Source organism: Chaetodon auriga, chromosome 3 (genome assembly GCF_051107435.1).
Source record: "Chaetodon auriga isolate fChaAug3 chromosome 3, fChaAug3.hap1, whole genome shotgun sequence".
Lineage (NCBI taxonomy): Eukaryota > Metazoa > Chordata > Actinopteri > Chaetodontiformes > Chaetodontidae > Chaetodon > Chaetodon auriga.
In genome coordinates this window covers 13994673-14019590 of record NC_135076.1, presented here as the reverse complement: position 1 = coordinate 14019590, position 24918 = coordinate 13994673, and the positions used below count along the sequence as shown (strand labels likewise).

The window sequence follows — 24918 nt, the reverse complement described above, 5'->3', positions numbered from 1 at the left end:
ATTTCCCACAGTTTGTAATATTTAAAGTATAATGTTGAGAGTCACGTTTTTGTGTTATTTTCGCTGCTCCAGTGACGGACTGCCACGTTCAGCCTGTCCAGCCATTTTCATTCAGCTGCTAAAAACAGGCCAGATAATACCATCACAGTTACTCAGAACCATCTTTAAACAACCAGCTCTGTCCAAAACTTAATGATATTTAATTTATAATGCTGTAAAATGAAAGTAAAAAAGCAGCAAATTCTCCCATTGGAATAATGTAATGTTTCCATTTGTCCTTGCAAGAATATTCATGAGGATTCATTTGTTGTATATTATTTTTTCTAATTTTCAATTCACTGTTAAAGCAAGCATTTCTCCAAAATTCAATCTGTGTATTCTAGTTCTAGGTCCACCTGTCCAGGCTCCAGGGATGGATGATTACTCATAGAAGTCACCTGTGGACAGGTGTGAAAGGCTCAGGTGTGGTTTTCTGCTCAGGCACAGACGTCACTCCCTCCTGTGCAGAGTTTATCGCTTAGCCCGAGCTTTTGTTTTTCTTTCATTCACTTCAGCTGCACTGACCATCTAAACTCTCTTTATAGGTTTGTTTGGTTATGATGCCTCCTTAGTCTGCTCTGTCCACTTCTGCCTCTTACCAAAACAATTCAACCGTTGTTTTAAACAAGCCTAACAGGCATGTCTTTAGCTTACAAGGCCAAATTAAAGTAGCAGCTGCTGACTGTAGTTAAAAAAAAAAAGACAGACACATTGTGATTCAGGCACTGAACAACCCTGCATCATTTACAACCTTTATGATGAGGGTTATTAAAATTGCATATCCAAGGTCCCTTCATGATTCAATGAAGCATTATTTTCTCCTAAGAAAAAACTCTTAAGCTGCAGCCTGTAATTTTTAACCAGCTTCCCTTCTTTTTTCTGAATGTTAGTTTGGCACCGATGTAAATGTAATTAAATGGAATTAAATTTTGCTGCAGATCAGCTGTGTTTTCCATCTGCTCTTCAACACCTGCGGAGGCTTTCAGGACACTGATTAGGACGCTCAGCTTGGATAGTGAGTGAAAGTTCTGGAGTGCAAATTCAAGCAGCTAAGAGGAGGGTGGGAGTATATACGTACTGCCAGGTGTCAACTGACTCACACGGGGTGGCCAGAAGCAGGAGGAGGCAGGAAATGGCATGATTAGGGTTGTAAACATAAAGTGCTGGAGCAGGCGTGACTAGCAGGCTAGCAGAGGTCCACAAAACTGTCAATTATACAACGTTTTAAGAAACATTTTCCTGCCATTAACCTTTGCCGCTGTCCTTTACACTCACTACAGCCAAACAGCATCTCTGCTGCTTGTGTTATTTCGCCATGCAATTATCAACCAAGAATATAAAGAGCACGTCTTCATACCTAAACAATGATGGCTCCCAAAACGATATATATATAATGATTCCCACTTGACCTCATCTGCATGCTTTTATGAGTTTACTGAGCTGCTGTCATATTGCAGCGTTGGTACATTCCTGCCAGTGGTTTCATGCTGTTCTACTAATCAAGAGTTAAGATGGAAGCACACAAAGAAGACTGCCAACTTACAACCAAGGATGTAAACAGTGCCAAATTTTTATGAACATTTCAAAATCAGTTTTGTCATGTGGACAAAAATGCATTCAGCGTGTTTTAGATCACAGTGATACACACGGTGCTCTTTGGTACACTGAATATAAATTTTAGTGTGTTCACAGGAAAAAGGCATCTGAAAACCTTGTTTTGTCGGCCTCCAGGTGCTCTTACCTTGCTGCACTGATGTAGAAGTGTACTCTGGGGTGTGTCGGTACACTGTGACATCACTGTTTGGTCTGGCTATGGGTTTCAGACTCTGGGAACAGCGTTTCTTTTTGAGTATATATTGACTTTTTAAGTCTGAATGTTAAACCTGTTAACTGAGTGTTTGTGACAGTCAGTGCAGGGGGAGCCCTGCTGTGCTGCATGTGGTGAGCCGAAGTCAAACCTCTAACTGTTCACACATCAGAAGTCTGATGATACAGACAACCAAATGACTGAAGGAACGAATTGTAAAGCTCCTCTCCACACAAAAATTGTCTAATGTGTGTCTGATATGGACTGATGTATGTATGTATGCCAAACACTGGACCAGGATTCTCTTAAAAACAGATTTTCAATTAGAACACAGAAATCTGACACTTTTCAGCAATGATTGAACATCTGTCTACATGGTGACATTCAAACATCCAACTGTAGGAACAAGAGGAAACACATTTGTGACCGGGGGGGGGGACGGGGGGGCTACGATTTGACAGGCATTTGTGATTAAAGAAGCCTTTCCTCGCAGACAGAAAGCATCACTTTCTGTTCTGCACGCCGCCCTCTGCAGCAGATGATGAGCAGTGTCCTGCTCTACAGCTGGGAGGGACGACCAGCCAATTACATCTTCTTCCGTTCTTAAGTCCATTAATCACCTCATTACAAAGGCCTTACTTCCCTTAAAGGAGAGTTCTGTCCCGCTATAACACTTTATCACATTAGCGTTTAATTAAGAATTATGTCCCAGCATCTTGGTTTTAATTATGTGAATGCCCGGCTCCATTTGTAAAGTAACCGTGTGGTGACATGCAGCAGCAGCAGCCACCACTGCAGGAAGGACAGGGAGGGGAAACAGGCTGTGGCCTTTTGTTGAACTAATGGATTTAGTTTTAATGATGGAGGAAAAGAGGGCAGAGCTTCCAGGCAACCGTGGCTTATTTGGAAGAGTGAACATCGATGCATGAGTAAAAAGGGGGCGTTGTGAAGTAGATCACCTTGTGTGGCCAAAACTGAATATAAATCCACAGGCAAGAGTTTGATTTGCTGACATTAACAGCTGTGATACTGTCAGTGCAATGCAAGAGTTGCTGCAAAGAGGACGATCAGGCTCCTTCATCTTTCTCACATCGACATGTTTGTTTTGAAGAGGGAAAATAAGAGCTGTTGTTCACAGGGACGCCGATGTGGCTGCTGGGCTCTTTGTTTAGTCCTCCGACGCTCCTCCTGCCGCACGGTGTTTCCCAAGCAGCACACGTTCAGAAACTGATTAACTGTGGATTATGGGGCAGCCAAAGCAGCAGCAGCAGCAGCAGCAATAAGCCGACAAATATCTCTTCATTCATACATTACAGGTTGTGTTCAGTGAGAGCAGTTCATCCCTTGCATGGGTGCCTGTGCACAAAAGCAAAAATGGAACATAAAGACAAACATTAAAACTTGGAAAAATGCAAGCGAAAGGTAAGTTTACAAAGGTGACAGGAGAGAGGAAGGAATCAAATTAGCATAAAATAAATGTGAACTCAGTTGTATGAGATAACGGCCTATCGTTGACCTTATAAATGTATACTTCTCAGACTGAAGTATTGTAAGTAAAGGTCAGAGCTAATGGTGGACTGTCCCATTAGGCTAATATGAGGACTGGAGTTACTGGTGATGACTGGGTAGAAACTTAAGCACTGACCAAAATACATCCACAGCACAAGGTAACAAAAATGACTGAGAAAGGAAGTTGACACTGAATGTTCGGTCAGATTTTCAGTCTTTTAGTTCATTCTTTGATTTTATTTCCATATTAATAATTGTGCTAGTGTTAGGCCTTTTTATTTTGACTAATGTTGTCGGGGATGGTGTTGTGTTGTGTTGTGGTAATGTAATGCATTGGTACTGGAATCGAAACACACAAATGATACCCAACCCTGCCCCACAGTTTACGTCACCCTCTCTCACACACACCTACACCACCTTAGACACAGCATCTGGAGCAATTCATCTCGACCAAGGACACTTTGACATGCGGACTGTAGGAGCTGGAAATCGAACCACCGCCCTTCTGATTCTGATTAACTATATTTAGTATTTTAAATCAATATCAAAATCCATATTCATGTCTCTAAATTAATGTGGTAATGGTTTATTGATTAAACATTTCACTGAGCAGATTGGAGGTGGTGGGCTGACATTATGAGGGTCACCACAAAGTTAAGGTCAGAGTTTATAATTACCAGAATCTGGCAGACATGAGTGAGTATTTGTTATTGGAGCTGTAGCTCTTGTTTTATGCTGATTGTTTCAGTTTAGTATAGTTGTCTTCAGCTTCCTGTTGTTTCTGTGCCAGATATTGGGACTGTGTTGACTCATGGCTGTCTATTTTTAAAAATGGGAATCTGATGAGGACTAGTGACTGTCATCTGAAGACTAATAGGGAATCCAACTCAAAGAGAGCAGCGCTCCATTTCCACAGAGAAGTGACAGCACAGAGCCTCTTGAAGCTGAAGCTCCTCCACATATGAAAGAATTATAAAGTCCAGTCTTGCTTTCATAAACCTCTCAGATGTTCATGATGGAAGTTTCAGGGTTCCTCAATGGGAAAAGTAAACAATAAGTTTACTGTTTCAGTTTGAGGCGTTGGAAGAACAAACGAGGAAACCCCACACACTGAGGATGCCAAGCGAGTTTGCAGCAGCGAAGAGGAAGTGTTACTTTCAATTAGCAAGAAAAATAAAAGGCTCCTCACTGAAGGAGGCTGAGGTTGGGGTGTTGGATTTGATAATGATCCAGGGGATGACGCAGGAGGAGACGGAGAGGGAGGGCTGATGAGGACATGTCAGTGCAGTGAGGGGTGGTTTCTCCTGGGGTGCGCCTCTGTCAGATGTTTAAGGAGGGGCGGCCAATCAGATACGGTGAAGGTTGATGTCTCCATTTTCAGCTTCCGCGCTGCCGGCTCATCATCTGTTGCATCAGCGCTGCAGATGTAGCTCTCTTCACAGACCGATGCTCACGGCGGCTTTGATAACAGCTGGAGTAAATCGATTTGTGTATGGATTGGATGTTTCGTTTTGCAAAATGGGATCTGCCATTTGAGAGAGATGTCACCTACGCTTTCAAAATGATGGATTTGGCCCTCTTTTACACTGTTAATACATCAAACATGGTGTTAGCCTGATAGGTGTGTGTGTGTGTGTGTGTGTGTGTGTGTGTGTGTGTGTGTGTGTGTGTGTGTGTGCGTGCATGAAGGAACAAGAAAAGTAATTTTTCTCTCTGAAATGAGATTGTGAGACCAGGTCTAAAAGTAAAACAGAAGTTATGGTTCATTTCTAAGGAGAGAAACCCACTGAAGTCTTTTTTTTTTTTTTTTTTTGGTAACATTTTTTGGAAAAATGTTCGAACTTTTTATACTGCAATTCTTTAATGTTTCAGAGATACTAAATAATAAATTAGACGATGGCTGTTGTAATAGGCTGTAATTAAGTGTGTTGTAATAAGATTCTCCACATGCGCAATAAAATGTGTGAAGTAACCTGCACACTGAGGTGATGAGAGATGAGGAGGCGAGTTGTTAAATGTGTCCACATTCGTTGCCACTGTCTCGTAGATTTATATTGTCTGTCCTGAGTGCTTTTTGTGCGCTCTGTCTTGGCTGTCGTCGGCTGCTCGGTGCCCACACGCTGCTGTGTAATTCAAGATAACAGAGGACCCTGTCAGATCTGGGGCACTCTACATGATGTTTTTGTCTAGTCCTCCAGTGTCAGATGATTGTGTTTTTCAAGTGTAATTTTCCTGAATAAAACACTGTCTTGATATTTTGGCCAAATTGATGTTCAAACCTCCAACTGCTCCAGATGAGCTGCTTAGTCATCATGAGATAAGGGGACAGTCTGAAAATAACGCGGGGCCATGCGGATCATAAATAACGCAGTGAAGTGTGGGGGCAAAAAGAGTCTGGTTCTACTTTTCCACAGAAGACATCAGTGTCATCCACCAATGTACTGAGTGGCCATTTAAATAAGTGCAAACACACCTGTGGTAAAACCATGTTGTAGCTTATACTTCTGCCACAGAAGTCCCATTCACACATTCATTGCAGGTCTTTACTGTGTGATGCTCTATTACACCCTGTAGGTATGTTGCTTTACAGACTGGCCTGAGGCTGCTAGCAAGTTAATGTTCACAGAGCCTTTGAAACCAGGCTTTCTGACTGGAGGAAGACCATTATCCCAAATTCAGGCGACAGAAAGTGAATGAAGAGAGGAAAATACCAACAGCAACCAGATCAATTCAAATGTTATTTGTATCGAGCAAAGCGCTTTAAATAATAATGAAACAGCAAGAAAGTGTTTAAACAAAAACACCCATGCACACACGCACGTAAACACACATATAGGGATCAGGGACAAGTATGTATTTTGCATGTCGTCCAACGCGGTTCCGCTGATCAAAAGAAAGAGTTTAATGAAGCGTTTTTTCCATTGTGCACGTTGAAGCTCTGTCGCCCTCTGCTGGCCGACAGCCTCTGTGAGAAGACGTGAAGGACGGAGAGATCGTCTCTCCTGCTGTCTCCGTCCACAATTAATCGAAGGAGCATATTTGGTGTTGTTGACAGGAGAGTGACTCTTTTAAATAGAACAAATATGTTCTCTTGTATTAATTCCCTGGTTGTTAATGTTGACCCTCGGAGCCTCAATGGCACACACAAACACATCACACACACACACACACACACCATTTTCTCTGTGACTGCTGATTTAATTTTGGTTTATTCAAATGAAATCCCTGCACTGGTGGCACAGTGTGCTGAGCGAGGAGAGGAGGATAATTAGTGGCATTAAAGTGTTCCCGTTCCTCCTGCGTCTTAGCTTTTTTTTTTTTTAATTACGGGACAGAAACCTCTCTTCATTGTCTCTCTCTCACACTCACACTGACAAATACACAATATGAATACACACAACCACATACACACCAACACAAACACAGAGAAAAGAACATAAGGGCATGCGCGCAAAAACATGCAGAAACAGAGCGTGTTCATTCAAACATACCAAATACAGACACACATTCGTCACATCAAGGTCCACCATCGCGGCTGAGTTGGCGTCGTGTTCCTGTTAGTGAGAACATTTGTTCGGTAAGGATTTCAGCAGGTGCTGAATTAGCTGTGAACCAGGAAGGACACTAAGATAAGAGCTGAACCCAAAGCAACTACAACATGTGATGTCAAAGATTTCCATGATTGTCCTGCACTGGCTTTTCACCTCGCAACAGTAGAAGTGTCAATGTGGCATTGCCTCGACTCGCCTCGACTCCCCTCTCCCCTGAGAGACGTACTGTATGTCTTGTCATGATAACAAGATTAACGGCAAGACTGGAACCACTCAACGACTCTCTCTTTGACTCATCTGGCCACAAACCACAGGGAAAGGTCTGAATACAGCAGACAAACTAAAAGGATTATGTTTCCCGGGGACACAGAGTTCTTCATCTCTGAGACCGAGGACACGTCACATCAAGACAATAAACACATGACAGTGTCAGCCTCTCTAACCCCACCTCTGTCATGCACACACACACACGCACACACGCACACACAGTCGTGTTTCCATCACTCCGGAGAACATTACATGGACAAACCCAAACTTTGAACCATGTCTTCATCCTGACATTTAATGATTTATGTTATGGAGACTTAAGTCCCCACAATGTGACCGTGTAACCAGATTTATGTCTCCGCAACATGAGTAATACATGTCCACACACACACACGCACGCACGCACACACACACACACACACACACACACACACACACACACGCACGCACGCACGCACGCACGCACGCACACACACACACACACACACACACACACACACACACACACACACACACACTTCTCTCTGGCCTGTGATAAGATGCCTGCCAGACCCTGCTACGAATTTAAAAGTCTATTCTGGGTCTGAATTAACTCTGCTGTGTTTCTGCTCTTGGCCAAAGTCTGAATTAATGTAAATTAGTCATCCAGTCAGTATTCCAGCCAGTGTTACTCAGCACATTTATCTGAAGAATGGTCCAACAACAATATCTATTCAAAGGGTCAGTACCAGGAAAGCAGTCCAACACAGGCAAACGTCCAGTAAATAATAATTTTTACCACAAAATGTTTAAACAAAGGTACTGAGGATCAATGTATCGAGAATTTTCAGCTCAGTTTAATTTGGTTCACTTGTCCACCTGTTAAAAGAAGGTGGTGCTCCGAACTGTAATGAATGCAAAGACAGAATTTGTAAGCCATGCTGCTTCTGAGGGACCAAGCAGACAGGCATGAGGAGTCCAGGTGGATTTTCACAAGAAGAGGTTTATCTGCACAAAAATTTATCAATACATAAAAGTTCAGGGCCCATAAAAGATGTCAACTAGAACTTAATTCAGGCTATTACAACTCAAACAGACTGTACTGAACAGACAAACACAAACACAAACTTAGCAAAGACTAAAACTACCCAACAAGCTGCACACAAAGGGAAACATATTTACTGCCTGATCAGACCATTTGTGAGACAAAGGGGATAACAAAAAACAAACATTCCCAACTAGACTACAAATTAACCGAAACAGGACAACTAGTCTGTCAGTCGGAATATTTGAATAAATAACCTAAACAAAAATACCAAAGCCTGACTATAATTTAAAGGAATAAAGAAAATCCTACAGTAAACCTTCTAAATCCCCCCTGCCTGCAGGCACTTGGTGCAGTCCAATTGGCCACTTCCTGTATTTAACAGCTCTGTTCAAGCAGCGGCACCCTTTGCTCAGGCCTGGTCAGATGTCAGATGTCCCTCCAGCAGCAGCCGGACCCCCAACACTGGTAACTCAAAAGACAAACTATTAGAACTTAAGACAAACTGCAGTGTTGTGTGTTTGCTGTCTGTGGGTGCAGTGTGGAGGTTATGAGGTCAGCTAAGTGAATAATTAAATGTAATGAGAACTAAGGTGAGTGTAGGGGGTAAGCTGTGTGGCAGCCATCACACTGCTCCACTGTGTTACTGTGTCCGTTGGTGTTTTGAGCTGTGAATTCAATGTTTTGAAGATGTTGGTTTGATTCTCACTGTTCACAATATGTTCATCCTTAGGTTAAAAGTCGTGCTGAGTATCATGAAAAAAATGGACATTCATGTGCACAAATCTAATAAAATTCTGAGTATTTCATGAACTGCCCTGATGCTGGACTGGCGTGCAGTGCAGCACCAGCTTGCAGAGAGTCAATGTAAAGATTAAAGTGATTTTATTATGTGACTTGTGTAACTATCTAACCATTTAGAAGCACATAGGTCACCAAATTTTCTAGCATTCAGAGCAGCCTACGTGACACTGCCTCACATTTTCTTCACTGTAAGGGCACCTTAGAGGGCACTTCATGTTTTATCTTCAAGGGGGGCATTCAAGAGGGCACACTTGCAGCATTTCTTTCAAACATGGGGCCACCGGGGGGAGCGATCACTGACCAGTGCTTTCATTACTTCAACAGTCTCTTAACAATAGAGCCACCTCCGTCATGACTGGAAACAGACGTTTGCAATGTTTCCTTGGTGCCTGCAATTCTCAGTGGTCATCTGCTTCGATAAGAGAAATCCTGGCATCAAGTCTGGATAGTTTCTTTTCAATAGATATGTCTCTCATCTCTGTGCATTTTTTTTTCTTTTTTTTTTTTTAGAAACTGACGTGGAGACGTGTGTCAGGTGTTGAGTCTGATCTGAGCCTTGTGGGGATTGGTGAGGAGCTGGTTTTGACTGTTTTCCTGTCCGTTGTCTTTACTCATCATGCAAAGCTCTCAGCACGGTGTTCCTTCAGGTTGTCCAGGTCATGTGGTTGTGTAGTCTGATTTTAAAGGAGAACAGTTGATTTCAGAGGACAGAAGTGATTATGAGGTCCAGATCAGCAGTTGAGTGTCAGTGGACCCACTTGGCTTATATTCCACACCTGGTCTATTGACAGTTGCATTCAGTGTCCTCAGACCTTATAGTTGCACCAAGTCCTCCAGAATAAAATGAAATTTGTATTTCTCCACCGGCGTGTCCTTGCACTGGTGAATGCTTTGAAAAAGCATTTAGACCATGAAGTATTGAAATAAAACCTACCTGAAAGTATAATTTAACAGTCTAGAATATCACCACACTCTTGACACAATGCTGAGGTGCAAGATGGCAAAAACCATCACACATTCAAAGCTTTTGGCTTCATACTTAAAACCCTCTGGTGTGTCTAAACATCTGTGACAACACTGAGTAGTAATATATCATGTAGAGACAAGCTGAGAAAACCAGTTGTGCTGATGCTCATTTATGTCTGCAGACATACAATTCCTTTGTCTTTTAGAGATGTTTAACTGCATTCGACATGTTTTTTTTTTGGGGGGGGGGGGGACTTGGACTTATGACCTCAGTGTAGATCTTGTGCGTGTAACATCTGCACCAGCCTGAAATGTACAGAAACAATCAAAGCCACTGCAATGCTGCTTCTTTTCAGAAGCTCACTTCCAACTTTCTCACACAAACCCATTTTTTCCTCACATCCCTGTCTCTCACCCTATTTATGCACCTGTCAGTATCGTCTTCCTCTCTTTCATCACAACCCTCCAGAGCCTCCTTCCCTCTCTCTGTCTTCTTCTATGGTGGCTTCCTGATTCCTCACCTTGTGGTAGCTGAGCTCTCGGTGCATAATTACCTTCAGCCTTGAAACCATGCACCTCCCACCCTCCTCCCTGGATACACTAATATGCTCCCATCTTGCTCACCAGCTTACACTGCCAATGGCAACAGGAAATAGCAGTCATGAGGCAGTGGGGAAAGTCCTACCATAGAGCAGAGTTCAGTCTGAAAAGTGACGCTTTTACCTTAAAGTTGAGACTCTTAAACAACTTTTTGAGGTTTAAAAAAAGGTTAGCCCTTTGCTTTACCCATCCAACCACCCCAAATCCATCCATATGTGGACTTTTCTTGCTCTGTATACTAGGTCATTTGATGCTGGTTGTCTATAGAAGTCTATCTGACTACCCTGCACACTGAAAAACACCACTGACCTTGTACCCAGTGCCTCAAAAAGTGAATCAAAGGCTCCTGATCAAGCTTGTTGGGAGTCAAGTTGTGTAGTTAAATATATATTTTGTCAATATTATGTTTCTGTCTTCAGGAAGCCAGGCAAGTCAACAGGAGCGACCACGGAGCAGTTCTCAAGACGTCTGCAGTAGTGGCTGCTGGGGGAATTTACATGGAGTTAGCTGTAGCGCAAAATCAGTCCATAAATGAAAAACTGTATGAATGAATATCAGAAAATAATAGAGAAAATTATAGAGATTAGTGGAGAAAATGAAAAACTAAAAACCCTAAGCCTAAGGGTTATCATTAGCCCGAGCTTGAGTTAGCCTGAGAGGATATAACTGACACTGAGAGTTTAGGACAACCTGTAATCACTGGGCCACATTATCAAGCCCACTTCAAAAGCCTGTGATGCTGAGGACTTTGATGAAAGGTCATATTAAACATAATTAGGCAGCTGAATGACTTTCCTCTCAGAAACTTCAGAGACAAATCTGGTAAAAGAAAAAAATAAATAAACACACACACACACACACACACTTAGCCAAACAAAAATTACCCAAATGTGCATTTGAAAAATAAACCCATTTAGAGGCAGCTGCAGAGCAGGCACAGTAAAATTATGTTGTGACTAGCCTGCAAAGTAAAAATGATGAGCGTCCTCGTTCTGCAAGCTCTGCAGTTGAGAGTTTCACAAAAAATAAATAACAGCAGCAGGGCCGGGCGCTGCTGCAGTGAAATCTCTCCCTTCAAATGTAATTAAAAAACTTCTGGCGAAGGCGTGAATTAAAGGCTCCCAGTAGCATTGATAACCCTGGCGTGGCAACAAGCAAGGGCTTTAACAGTCTCCTAATGGGCCCGCTAAAAGGCCCTTTAATGTGTTTTCTCCTGTAAATGATCAAAACTCCTTTTCAGTAACCTCAATAATGATCTTTATCAGGGAGTGAAAGAGGAAATATTCACAAAGGATGAAAGGGGGAAAAAAAAAAACACCACAGGCGACGGCACTTGGATGGGCTAAAGGCTAATTGTATCGGAAATGAGATTTTAAGCGGCTGAATTAGCAGAGGGTGCAGCGCGTGGCAGCTGAGAAATGGAAAGAAGATGGAGGGAAAATAAGCGCAGGTCACATGCAGATAAGCATGCCAGCTCTCTGTGAGTCTGAATCTGTGTTTGTGCAGCTCTTTAAACCACACAGGACGCCGTCTGGTGATTAATTAGGCTGACTTCGAAGAGCAAACCCTGTCATTACTTAGCGTATTCATTTTTCATTTCAGTCATTTAGACACACTCCTCTGCAGAGCGGTTTACAGTGAGTCAATACAACTGAATTCATAGATCAGCAAATTAAAGTCACTGCAGCCTGACAACAGATGGAACAAAATCTTGCCTGAACATGATTGTGTAGGGTAAAGAGGTGCAAGGATAAAGAAGCATAGCAGCCGTATTTTTCGTGGAAGCAGAGGGGATACAAGTGAGGATGCAACAGAGCTTCTTGAACAGATGAGTTTTCAGGGTACTTGTGAAAAGGACTAATGTGAATATTTAAATGATGGAAGGAGAGAAAGAAGACGGGCTCGAGATGTGGAGAACAGTGCTTATTGCACAAGTAAGGGACTAAATATGATGTAGCATCTCCAGCTGTGCACTCAGCTCTGTCAGCGTGTGTGGTCGGCATGCAAATACGAGGTGATGGATGTATCTGGTCTGGTCTAAAGGGAACAAGCCAAAGCTGGGGGGAAAAAAAAGAGGAGGCTGCGGTCGCTCGAAGACTAATGGGCCGATTAAGAGCTTCAAGGGGGCGGCCATTTATTTGTTGTGTGTGACTGGATGAAGATTCACTTCATTAATAAGGCCCGGCACTTACCAACATTGTGTTTTTTTTCCCTTGCGCTCTCCAACAAGCCTCTCTCTCTCTCCTTTTCACTTAATCGTGTCTGGAGCCCAAGAAAACAAATGGGGACAAAACAGCAGCAGAGCGAAAGAGCTGCATCACCACAACAAGACATTCAGGACAAAAAGTTCCCTTCCTAAAGAACGGAGAGCTTCCACGCTTGAAAAAGTGTTGTTTGCTCTTGCAAACGGTGATGAAAACGCAACATGTAAACAGACGATTAATCCTTATGGAGCGATGTGTGAGGTATAGCCACTTGCCTTTTTATTACTTTCAGTTATCTGAGAATCCCTGAGCCGACTGCCTCCTCCATCTTAGCAGCAACTTACGGCGCACTTCCTCTAAAAAGCTTAACTAACCATTCGAATCCATCACCATCTTCCATTTACAGCCCTTTTAGTTGCATGTACATGGTTATAAAACATTAGATGCAAGTGCAAACAGTAGCAAATAAAAACAATCTTCAAAGGAGATACGAATGATAAATCTGTACAGGCGTGATTAAAAAACATGACACTTTGAAACAGATGCACTCCCCCGAAGACAATAAAGCTCTCAGGCAATGTGACTTATTTCAGCTCCAGATATGGAGAAGTGTTTTTTCATCAGGCGTAAGTATTACAAGAGGAATGATGGAAGGACGGCTTAAGTTTGTTTTTGTATTTAAGAGATTGAGGGTTTTAAAGGATTGTTTCCTGCAACATTCACACCACAGGATGTACAGCATCGAGCGTCCCAAGACCACAAAAGACAGCTAAAACACACGGAGAGCAATTCTGCTGATGGATTATGTTGGTTGTGTTGATCAGACCTCTTGCAGTTGTAGTTTGGAAATGAATGTTTGTGGTTTTTTTGTTCATTTTTAGGCCATATATGTATGTGTTTACAGAGCAGATAGTGGGAGATAAATGTAAACTTTCCAAGCAAAAACTGTCAAAGAAGTCAGAGCTGCAGTGTGTACAGATACTCAAACATGTTCCCACTGGCAACACGGCACAGTGACGTCAGTATAAGAATGGCAGCATGTAGGCCAAAGTACACGATGTAGAGTTACTAAAGCAACTCTGTGGTAAGTTTTGGTTAAGGGGCGGCTGTGGCTCATGAGGTAGAGCGGCCATCTGCCAATCAGGAGGTCGGTGGTTCGATCCCTGGCCTCGGCAGTCTACATGCCGAAGTATCCTTGGGCAAGATACTGAACCCCAAAACTGCCCCAGAAGTTGCGCCATTGGTGTGTGAATTCATATGTACATCACTTTGGATAAAAGCTTCTGCCAAATGACTAATTGTAATTAATTAGACCAAGTTTTGGAAAATATGATTTGTGTCATGCACCAAATGCCAACATGAACATGGTGGAGCATTTAGAATATTAAGAGCTACATATGTTCCTCGGGAGTCGGTGGAGACCAAAACAGAGCTAAAAGGATATTTAACATTAAGCTTAAATTCACCAAAGGACCAAAAACACGACTCCAAGTGAACAGCAGTTTTTTCCGTATATCTACTGCATGTGTAAATTGGTTCGTTTCCACTGCACCCAACTGGCCAAAAATCACTTAATGCAGGTTTAATTTCATCTCTTCCACATGAAGAAATGTTTCTGCAAATCCAACCAGGAAGCAAGAACTCAGATGTGTGGATGCAGATGAATTATGAGCAAGAATTTATTCATTTACTTTAAAGCACTTAAATCATTTATCAGTGACAAACCGGCTTCCTTTGCTCGTGTACGAGGACCACTGCTATATAAATCACACTTACAGCCAACATTACCCTGTATCAATGAAACCTTCACTTCAAGATTCCACGTTAGGCGCCATCCCCTCACCCACATCCGTCTCACTAGTGAAAAACACTCGTAGTGGCTTGAGCAGTTTCCCAGCAGATGAATGATACGCTCTCGCTGCTCTAACTCATCTGCTTGATGAATGAATTAACATACAAACCAGCTGTGTCAACAACAGTGCAGCAGTGGAGCTAACTAGACGCAAACAGCAGGGACATCTACCATTAAAAACCAGTTGATTGTCTTCGACTGCTTTTCACGGCCGGTGTTACCCGAGAGCTGGTATCCAATATGGCCTCCACAGACTGCAAGTCTCATTCACATGCTGCCGTGTGTATCAGCCAGTCATTGCAGTATTTACATTCTGAGGGGGTGAGCGTCACCCAGTGCCCCCTGGGTAATGCAGTTTATTTATGAATCGCCCAGAGAACCTGATATGGTGATATCCATTCAGAGAAGAGTTCTAGCAGACGGAGAGACAAATGAGAAAAATCTAGAGGCACTGCATACCGCTGTGTGGAGAAGTTCATAAAGACCAGGCACCTCCAACTCCTCAGTTGACTCCCCTTGAAACCAGGGACAGTGTTGACAGACTGAGCTCCACTAAGTCATTATGGTAATACTGCTTCAGTGATGTGATTTACTAGGCAGAAATGTAATAAAAGCTTAAGGCTATAATGGAGCCTGTCATATCAACCAGCTTGTCAACATAATTGCCACTTCCATCTGCAATTAGATCCCACTGCATTCACTAATTTCCATTTCCATGTGAGCCATTCAGCTGTCTGATAGTCATCCAACGGGTTAGAGGTTTCAGTGTCGTCCTCAAGGACATGTTGGAGGAGATGGACTCTCACTGGCTGTCACAAACTTTGAACTTACAGATATGTGTGTGTGTGTGTGTGCGCGCGCGTGTGTGTGTGTGTGTGCATGTGTGTGTGGTCAGTCTCGACAGCCACAAGGACACATGCTATAGCAATACCCTCCTGGTTAAATATTATTAAAATACCAAATGTTCCTTGTTCCTTTCAGCTGAAACTTTTTTTTTTTTTTTTTCCTTTGGAGTCCTCTTCCTCGTGTTTCTCCTTAGTTTTACCTCTGGCTGGGTTCAACTGAATAAAGAAATCAAACGCTGGAGTTGTTAAAGTAATTGCCAAGCTGGCACATCCCCAGTTCCTCTCCAAAGACACAGCGGGCACTTCAGAATGTTAATGGCCACCGTGATCCAGCGAGGGCGATGCAGCCTTGGCAAATGCACAGCTAGTGTGTGTGTGTGTGTGCGTGCGTGTGTGCACGTGTGAGCACATGCCCAAATTAACGATTTGACTATAAGACACAGATTTCGTGTTCTTTCAGTGACCTTCTCTCGATCCACTTCTATCCTCTTCTCCCTGGACTTCTTCCAAATTTAGAAGCTCTTAACACTGAAGAGTCAAAGCGAATCCTCGAGTCTGAGGACATGAAGGGGAAAACACTTAAAAAGGGCTCCTAATGATCCCGTAGTGTTGGTTACTCGTGTATTTTTACCTGTCAACCCTCCCATTTTCCCTGGGATTCTACCATAATTTATCTGTCTCTCCCACTGTCCTATTTAAATATTTTTCTCTAAATCTCCTGTATTTTTAACTTTTCCAAAGAAGAAAAACACAGTATTCAGTATATTCGCTGTAACATCTAGAGATGAGAACTCATTCAGAAGAAGACTGAGTGTTGGAGTGATGGAGTACCTGCCAAAAAGCAATTGTCTCTCTTCTCAGTAGCCTCTCTCAAAATCACAAGTGAAGAATAGTTTGTAAGTGATGTGTACATTTCCTTAAAGGAATACATAAATAAACTAAGTGCTGAATTTATCTGCCCTTCTGTGTGTTCATTGATATAATACAGGGATGTTCACAGCTTTTCACTTTCATTCTGACCACCTAACTGTAGTCACTTAATGTAGGAACCAGTAAACACGATCCTTGTTGCTCTGATATTTTAAAGGAAGTGGTGGCAAGTGCTGATTTTAGGATTCACTGTGTGTCCCCCTGTCTAAATGTAAGGGGTATGTGGACAGTGGTAATGGTGGTGGGATGGCTCAGGGTGGGGTGCTGGAAAATTTCCTGTATTTTCAAATCCCAAACACAAAAATACAAAAGAGCACTTTTCCTATTCAGATGAAATGCTTAAATAATTGGTAGTTAAACTTACTTCATTTACCCCTCATCCACAGTCACATGAAAACATAAGTATAGTTCCTCTAGGGAGATGTATTCAGTTCCCAAAAATATATGAAAAGTGTAATTTATTTGGAGGGAGTGTCAGGTGGTATAATTAGCAGGAACCACCATCCAGATCATCTAAAAATAAATTGTGTGACGAACCCAGCAGAGAAGCACAAAAACATACTTCCCCGCCGAGTGCTTAATGTGCAAATCCAGAAATCCTGCCAGAGACACTGCGGTGAGGAATAAACAGCAGTGCTGCTGTTTGCACTGCCAATTACTGAAAATACACTTACAATCACTTCGTCTGAGGAGGAGCAGAAGATCAGGTCTTAAAAAGCTGATTACACACCACAGACCCGCGGCAACCCTGGTACCCGTAATTAAATTTTACCATTACTAAATGGAAAAAAAAAAACATATACAGTTTCCCCCGAGGCCTTTAGGGATAAGCATTTCAAAAATAAAGTAAATGTAATGCTGAATCTGGTCCCATTTTCTTTAAGAAGCAAAACACTGGATCCCCACAGGCCTCCAACCCAGAAGGTCGTGTTTAGGTATAAAAGATTCAAGTAAGTTATTGTTTATTAATGGGTTGAACATAAAGCTGAAATCGCTGTGTTTGAGTTTGTATTACAGTTGGTTGGGTCAGGGTTTGTGCGGTTAAAGAAGAACACTGGTGGGACTTCAGAACAACACTAGACTATAAATTGTGCAGACTTCGGGCTTGACTTAATCTGAGACTTTAAAAATTTAGATAAAAAGTTCACTTTGTGCTCTTTGTCTTGTTTAGTCTGTTTCCCCCCAAATCATCTCTGGGAAAGTCTACTTCTAAATTGCAAATGTCACGACAGCTAATTTCTCTCAGCTGGATTCCAACATTTTAGCGAGGTTTGCTGCTCAAGATCCAGGACGTTTGTGCAAATCTAGGAAAGCAAACCTTGTTAATGAGATATTTGAATCCTCGACTCCTCACTGCAACTTAGCGTGTGATATTGGACACGGGCAGCTGTGATAGGTCACATGCTTACTGTTGGCTTCTTTTACTTTCCCTCTTAGTCGCCCTGCCTCTTGTTCACACAGGTCTCCTGACACACCTGCTGGCTTCAATTCAATTGAATACAGTGCAAATGCAATATATTTACTAGGGCTGAACCGGATACTCATTTCAGAAGAGTATCCGATACGGATAAAATATTTTTCACGAGTACGAGCATGATACTAGTAAAACTCGCCACTATCCGTGCTCGTGCTGAAGGAAAATCCTCATTGGGTAACTGACTATCTTCACGCTCTGTGATTGGCCAGTCACACACAGCGCCCGCCCTTCCCTACACAGACGCGTCTCTAGCTCACGTTGCTCTCTTCGGTAATCCATAGGGTTTCTTCAGCTCGCTTCTATTTCGGTTTGTATGATATTTAAAGTTACTAAGTGAACTTGTTTCATAACGTACGCGGTGCATTTCACAAGACAGAGCTGAAAACGGCTCGTGTCGCGTCGGTCACTGCCTCCACTCCGGTCGTTTTTTTTTGTTTTTTTTTACCGTCAGCTTGCTCTTAGTTTGGCTGGTGACATAAAGTCAGTTGGAAAACTTTGCTCGTACTGAACACGGTGCTTTTGAGAAGAATACAGTGAACAAGGCTGACATATTATTTCCCTATTTGCCATCACTGGATGTTTACATGAATCACCAAGTTCACACAGATCATTAAAAAATAAACAGTCTTACAGACCACTTACACACTTACACACATATAGCTGAACACACAAAGTAGCCTATATTAATATTTTTGTTGTATATCAATTTCAGACTTAAAATAATGTACCAATTTAAGCCCCACCCATTTCCGTTAGGCCCCGCCCACCCCGAGGACAGATACGGATACAGATAATTTAGATGGTTGAACAGATACAGATACAGCGGTGTACTCGCTCATCCCTAATATTTACTGTTTAAACTGATAAATGTTGCTTTTTTTGTAAATTTACACTCATTCTGAATTTGATACCTTCAACGAGTTCAAAAAAGTTGGCTCAGGGTCGTGTTTGCCGCTGTGTTTCATCCTTTTCTTTTAACAACACTCAGTGAATTCCATTTTTGTCTTTTGCATGTGCAGCCTTGTGTGGTCCATTTCTAAATTGGATTTTTCAATTTGTTTCCTTAAGTACACTTTGTACATGTGTTTCACAGAGAGCTACAGAAACAAAAATAATGACATTGAATTACACAGTGCTACCTCCACTTATTTTCAGTCTAAGCCATGCTGAACAGCGTCTTATTGAGGTAAGCTGTGCTGTGGAGGTGGAGGGATCTGCTTCTTAAGAAGATGAAAATTAGACTCTTAAATTATAACTTTATCGATCTCATTAGAATTTTGTTTTTCCAACAGCTGAAGCAAATGTCTGAATTGTTCAAATATACTGTGTAATTCAGTCAACTTTGGATATGATGTCTGAGGGACAACTACGAATCTGAAAACGAACCACAGTCAATTACAAAGAATTGCACCACAAAAAGAAAATCAGTGTGTTGAGGAGACCCTCGTGTCTTCAGGAGCAGACCCTCGAGTCTTCAGGGGTGGTTGGATGAGATGAGCCTTCTCCACAGATGCCATCAGCTACAAGTCACCCGCTGTTTGGACTCAGGGCCGTGGTGGTGGACCCCAAATTTCTTTTTTCTCTGGCTATTATGGAGGTTAAATTTGAGCATATTTGATTGGTCTGTTCTGGGTCGCTGTTGAAATATGGAGGTGCATGGCAGACTCTCAGGAAGAAGGCCAGATCCTGATGCAGATATTAAAATGTCATTCTTAGGAAACAAAAACATGATGAAAAGATACTAAAATTATATTTATTAAATATATATTTATATTCCATTTTGTGCCAAGAGATCCCCTTAAATCATACACCCCGGACCATTACTGCTTATGCATGGACTGCTGTGATTCGGAGGATCGAGTCCTTTCCCTCTCCCATTGTTATCTGTCTTCCATTGAATACAGGTTGAAAAGTATTTGCAAATCATTGCATTCTGTTTTATTTATGTTTTACACAGCATCCCACGTTTTTTGGAATCGGGGTTGTATGTCACTACAGCCATGAGACTGACAGCAGGAGGAAACAGCTCACCTGGCTCTGTCCAAAGGTAGGCAGGCATTGGGCCTTTGTGGGTCATGTTGCATATCAATGAACAGATCAGTTTCATGGTGTAACTGGAGTTACAGGATTGCCACATAAATATGATGAAGCACCTTTATTTGTCAGTTTAATTCACTGGATTATCCAAAACCAGACATTCTTACCCGGTTAGTTTATACATATGAGAACTGAGTTTCCAGAAAATTGATTATCTTGACTGATATCACAACATGAATGTACATATAAAGTGGTCATTTTTATCCCCATGCCCACCCCTCAATATGACATCTACTAATCACAAGGAGTTAGATGACACTGAGACTTTTTCATTGTCTTTTCACAGTTGGTCTCACGATTTTGACCCAGAAACGACTTTTTGAATCTCCAGGTTACTGAACACACAGAACACAGAAGAGCTGGCGACTAGCAACCCACTTTAATCCCTATGAAATAAGATTTTCATGATGATATCATTGGGACACAACATCTCAGTTGTGATGACAGAAAGAAAAGGTATGTGCGACATTTACAAATTTCATTCACAATACAGAAGGCCTGCAGTATGTACAAGGTGAGTGTGTGAGGAAACCCAGTTTGTCAGCAGTTTAATATCTCTGTAGCACCTCTGTAGCACAAAATGGCCATATCAAAGAAAACAAAGCTGTGTTTACCAGTACAAACTGAGTAAAACGCCTCGGACAGTCTGTCACAAATAAAAGGTATTAATATTTTGGATTGGCCAAGTCTGTGAATTCATTTCTGAAAATGAACATACAAAGGATACAGTAATAGAAAAAACAGACAACATTATTAATATACAATATTGATTTATACACACAATTTCAACCAAGAATGGTACAAAAAATTCCAGATTTTTAGGGTTCCTACATATTTTCCTATTTTTGCAAATGTCACTTTCCATGCTTCCGTCCTTTAAACTGACTTCATAATTCATGAGCGAATCAGAGAAATGCGACAGTAGACGAAGATATCACTCAGTATAATGGACAAACATTAACAGGAGCAAATATGACAATATAAGCAACGGATACCCAAAGTGCCAATTATGACTGAGTAACATTTGAGGCAGTTTTCTGGGCTGTTCTGTACTTCGTTAACTGTGTGAGGACTCGGATGTTAAAACGGAATTCATTTTCCACATGTAGGAACCCTGAGACAGTTTGGGTGTGAAAAGTGGAGCCACCAAATGACTGAATGACATCAATACATAAAAGGTCTTATCTGTTAACTACTGTGACACATCTTCACAAAGATTCATTGCAATCTACTAGCGTTTGCATTCAACAGGTTTCTTCTATTACAAATAATTCTTTCAATATTTGACTAAGACATTTAAATACTGAGTTCCCCTTACAATACATTTCTTTTTTTACCCCATTTCCCCCCATTTACCTCTTGCGACAGTACAATAAAACACCTTGCTGAAAATATCCTGTAGATGGACAATGTGACACTTGCGTTCCACCAGTTTCAAAGCCACAAGTGGCCGGATTGAAAAATAGACTTTGTTGCTGGTTACTTGTTTTTAAAAAAGAAAAAAAAAAAAAGTAGTGAAGTCCACCAGGGCCTCAGTGTTGAGAGGCATAGTCATAGTTATTGGCTTCCAGTACAAAGAAAACGGGAGTGTGCTGTTACTGAATTAATGCAACGAGGTATGGAGTTGATACCACCCAGAGACGTATTCATATTAAGATGGAGGAGAAAAGCACAGCAGCTGAGCAAAAACAGAAAAAAAAAAAGAAAAAAAAAAAACGCAAAAAGGCCTAAACTTTAAAAAAGGACGACAAATAATAATAATAATAATAATAATAATAATAATAATAAAGTTAAAAATAAAAACTTGTCCTCTTTAGCTGCTGCTGCTTCAGAGCAGGCTAAAGCACCACTGCAAATACATTAAAAACAGAAAAGTAACATGCATTAAAGGAGTGCTCGTGCATCCCTGTCTTTTCCTGCTCCTGCCCTGAGCTCTCAGAGCAGGTGGAGGAAATGTGTTCTGTCCATTACAGCACTCAGTAGAATCCACCTCCATTAGCTTACTTCCTATGGGCTCAGCCTCCACTGGCCGAGTAATAATATAGTGGAATCGGTTTTTAATACAGGGGTCCAGGGCCATCGTCCTGAGGGAAATGTGAATGGAGGAGGGCCTCCATGTAGGAAACGTAGCCGCTGCTCGGCATGTAGCTTTCAGACATGTGCTGGGGGGGTGGAGGCGGGGATGGGGTGGACAGGAGGGGGTCCGAGTTCAACGTCGACTGAAAAGGGGTCGACTGCGGAGTCAGCGCAGGGTCTGCGGCCGGGGTTGACTCCGTCGGGGCGTCGGTGAGGGCAACACCTGCGTCCATTGGGGTCTCAGCGTCCATCTGAATCCCACTGATTGGAGCGGGGGCGTCCTGTGGGCTTGTGTCGGGCTGAGACAGACATGAGGTCAGCGGTGTACTAATACTGTGATGTTCTGCTGCTGGTGCTGCTACCGGGGCTGCAGTCAGGGGGCAGGCGGGCTCATCGGGTGCCTCCATGGGGGTCTCAGCGGTCAGGGCTGAACCTGAGGACACACAGCGGCGTTTGGCTGCTTGTTCTGCTGCTGCTGTTGCTGCTATTGGGGCTGTAGTTATGGGGCAGGCGGGCTCATTGCTTGTCTCCATTGGGGTTTCAGCGGGTGGGGCTGAACCTGAGGGCAGGCAGCGGCGTTTGGCTGCTTGGGCTTCATCTGCTGAGGGAACTTCCTCCTGTGTCACAGGTATGGCCTGAAAACAGACAGATGCAGACTTAGCCACACACTCCTCATAAGGCCCATGTGTCCACAGGCTGTGTCCAAACATCACTCCCCACGTACTACACTGCATGCACAGCTGACGGTCTGTTTTACTTAATCACCCGGTGCGGTCGGTTTAAGAATACAATCTATGAAGTCTTTTGCGTGTCTTCAAGAGTGATTAGGATTTGAACAGTCAACACAGTCTCCTTCTGACACAAATTTTCATGGACAGCTTCTCTGGCGTTTCAGAAGTCTGCCGACAGCTTTTCTTTCCACATCAAATAATATTACATCTAACAACCTACACATTTTGGCCCAAACGCAGGCCTTTATGCTCTGTAGGCTGCAAAGCGTTGGCTGTTCGCTTGAACAAATAGTTGTTTTATCTGCAACTTCTTACTGCTTATTGTACAATACAAGCTATCGTTTGGTTGCTGCTGCTGCAACCAGTTCTAAAATCTCACCTGCCAAACTGAAGCGTGTAAGACAAGACTGAACCCCCTATGTGTGCTGTGTGAGCAGAGTAGAGAGCAGACTTTCAGTAATGTACTCACCAGTCTGGCTCGGACCCTCTTGGGCAGTTCCTGATCCAGCTGATGGATCTCTGAGTGTTTTAGCATTAGTTGATTCTGGTCCTGAAACTCAACCTGGGCAGACACAAAAAAAACCTTTGGATGAATAAACTAACATTTCCAATTGGTTTGTCAAATATAAGCAATAAACATATATATGCAAATACACTCAACTCAGCAGGAAAATACATCGTTAGCAGAGCAAAAGAAGACCCATCCGTGGGTAGTGAAGAAAAGAGTAGCAGGGTGGCTTAGTGTGCAAAAATACAAACTTGTACCCAGAAGTCACAGATGGGATCTCAGCCATTATAAATGGTTCCATCAGCAACCATGTGTTCTGTCAAAATGCCCTTGACCACGGCACTGAACCCCAAAGCTGCTCACTGACTGCATGGGAGCATCAGCTAAGTATTTCAAATGTTAAAAAAAAAAAACCACGGTCAGGGTTTCGGCCCTGACACGGTGACCAGCTGGAGGCTCGTTTTTAATGCATTGTAACCGTGCTCCTCGGCTCTAACACGACTCTCAGTGCCACAGCCAGCAGGCTACACGGGGACACGAAGGGAAAGAGATACGGTGCAGATTTACAGACAGGGCTGAGCAGCTCATCCAGCAACTGATATTAAGGGTTATGAAGCAGTCTCCATAAACTCTGTCTCTGTTTTGTGTGTGCGCATGTGTCAGAAACACTTGGAAACACTTACAAAACCAGTGTCATGGTAAGATCTAAGATTAATGACCTCACTTAACCTTGTCTGCTCGTACATGCCTGTATCTATGTAAGTGACTGTCAAGATCAAGATCAAGCCTCCCTCACTCTAGGCCGGAGAATCTTCTTCAATTTTACATTTTCCACTTTTTAAGCACTCTGCATATTTGCCCTATAAATTCCCCAGCATGCACCAGTGATGCTAAATGGCTCCACTTTATGTTTTAATGCCACACTGTGTCAAACTGCTTCACCGTAAACTACAAGAGCAGCCAAGCTTTACGCATGAGCCAAACCAGAGGGTGGCAAAGCAATTGCACAGACCACCCCGTTCCCAAAAGTTCACAGGTTCAATCACTTCCGAGTCACTCGGCAGAAGAGCATCAGATGATGTATGTAAATGACGCCGTCACTCAGTTTTTTCACCTTTGAAACTGTGCGTGCTTTCTCGACGTGTAAAGGTTCATGCACTTGCACACACCGCAGCTGGGAATTCCAAACACTGCTTGAAGACATCTGAGCAGCAGTGGCTCAGCAATGTGTCTGTTTTCTACTCCTTCTTATAACAGAGTTGCGTATCAGTTGTACGAACAGTGGATAAATCTCTGTAGGAAAAAGGACTGAACGTCAGTCTGTTCAGAGATTCAGAGTTAAAGCGGTGACTTTCTAGCCTCAGACCTGAGTCTCTAACCTCTAGATGACTTTGGAGTTTTCATCACAGACATTTTAGCAGGTTTGACTGCAAATGAGCGAGGCTAATATCTAAAAGTTGTGTTTTCCCTCACCTGGTAGACCTTCTGGGTGTGCTGTCTGACAAAGGAAGCGTTGAGGACTTGACCCTCTGGCGTGCCGACCACAAGCAACTCCCCCGCCTCGGGGGGACCAGTGCGCAGGCAGTCATGACTCTGGAGGAGCAGGGGGGAAGATGACGTAGACAAAAGAG

The 24918-nt window shown here is 42.7% G+C and overlaps 1 protein-coding gene across 1 annotated transcript in view; it reads right to left on the bottom strand.

Annotated features, from left to right (window-relative positions):
• Positions 1 to 19804: 19804 nt before the first annotated feature.
• Positions 19805 to 24918, bottom strand: part of kdm4b (lysine (K)-specific demethylase 4B) — a 44571-nt gene continuing 39457 nt past the window's right edge. The window contains exons 20-22 of the mRNA XM_076725255.1: positions 24761 to 24880; positions 23249 to 23341; positions 19805 to 22683 (exon numbers count right to left, since the gene is read on the bottom strand). Coding sequence (XP_076581370.1) covers positions 22030 to 22683; positions 23249 to 23341; positions 24761 to 24880 — 867 coding nt within the window. The 3' untranslated portion in view covers positions 19805 to 22029. The remainder of the gene's footprint in view (positions 22684 to 23248; positions 23342 to 24760; positions 24881 to 24918) is intronic.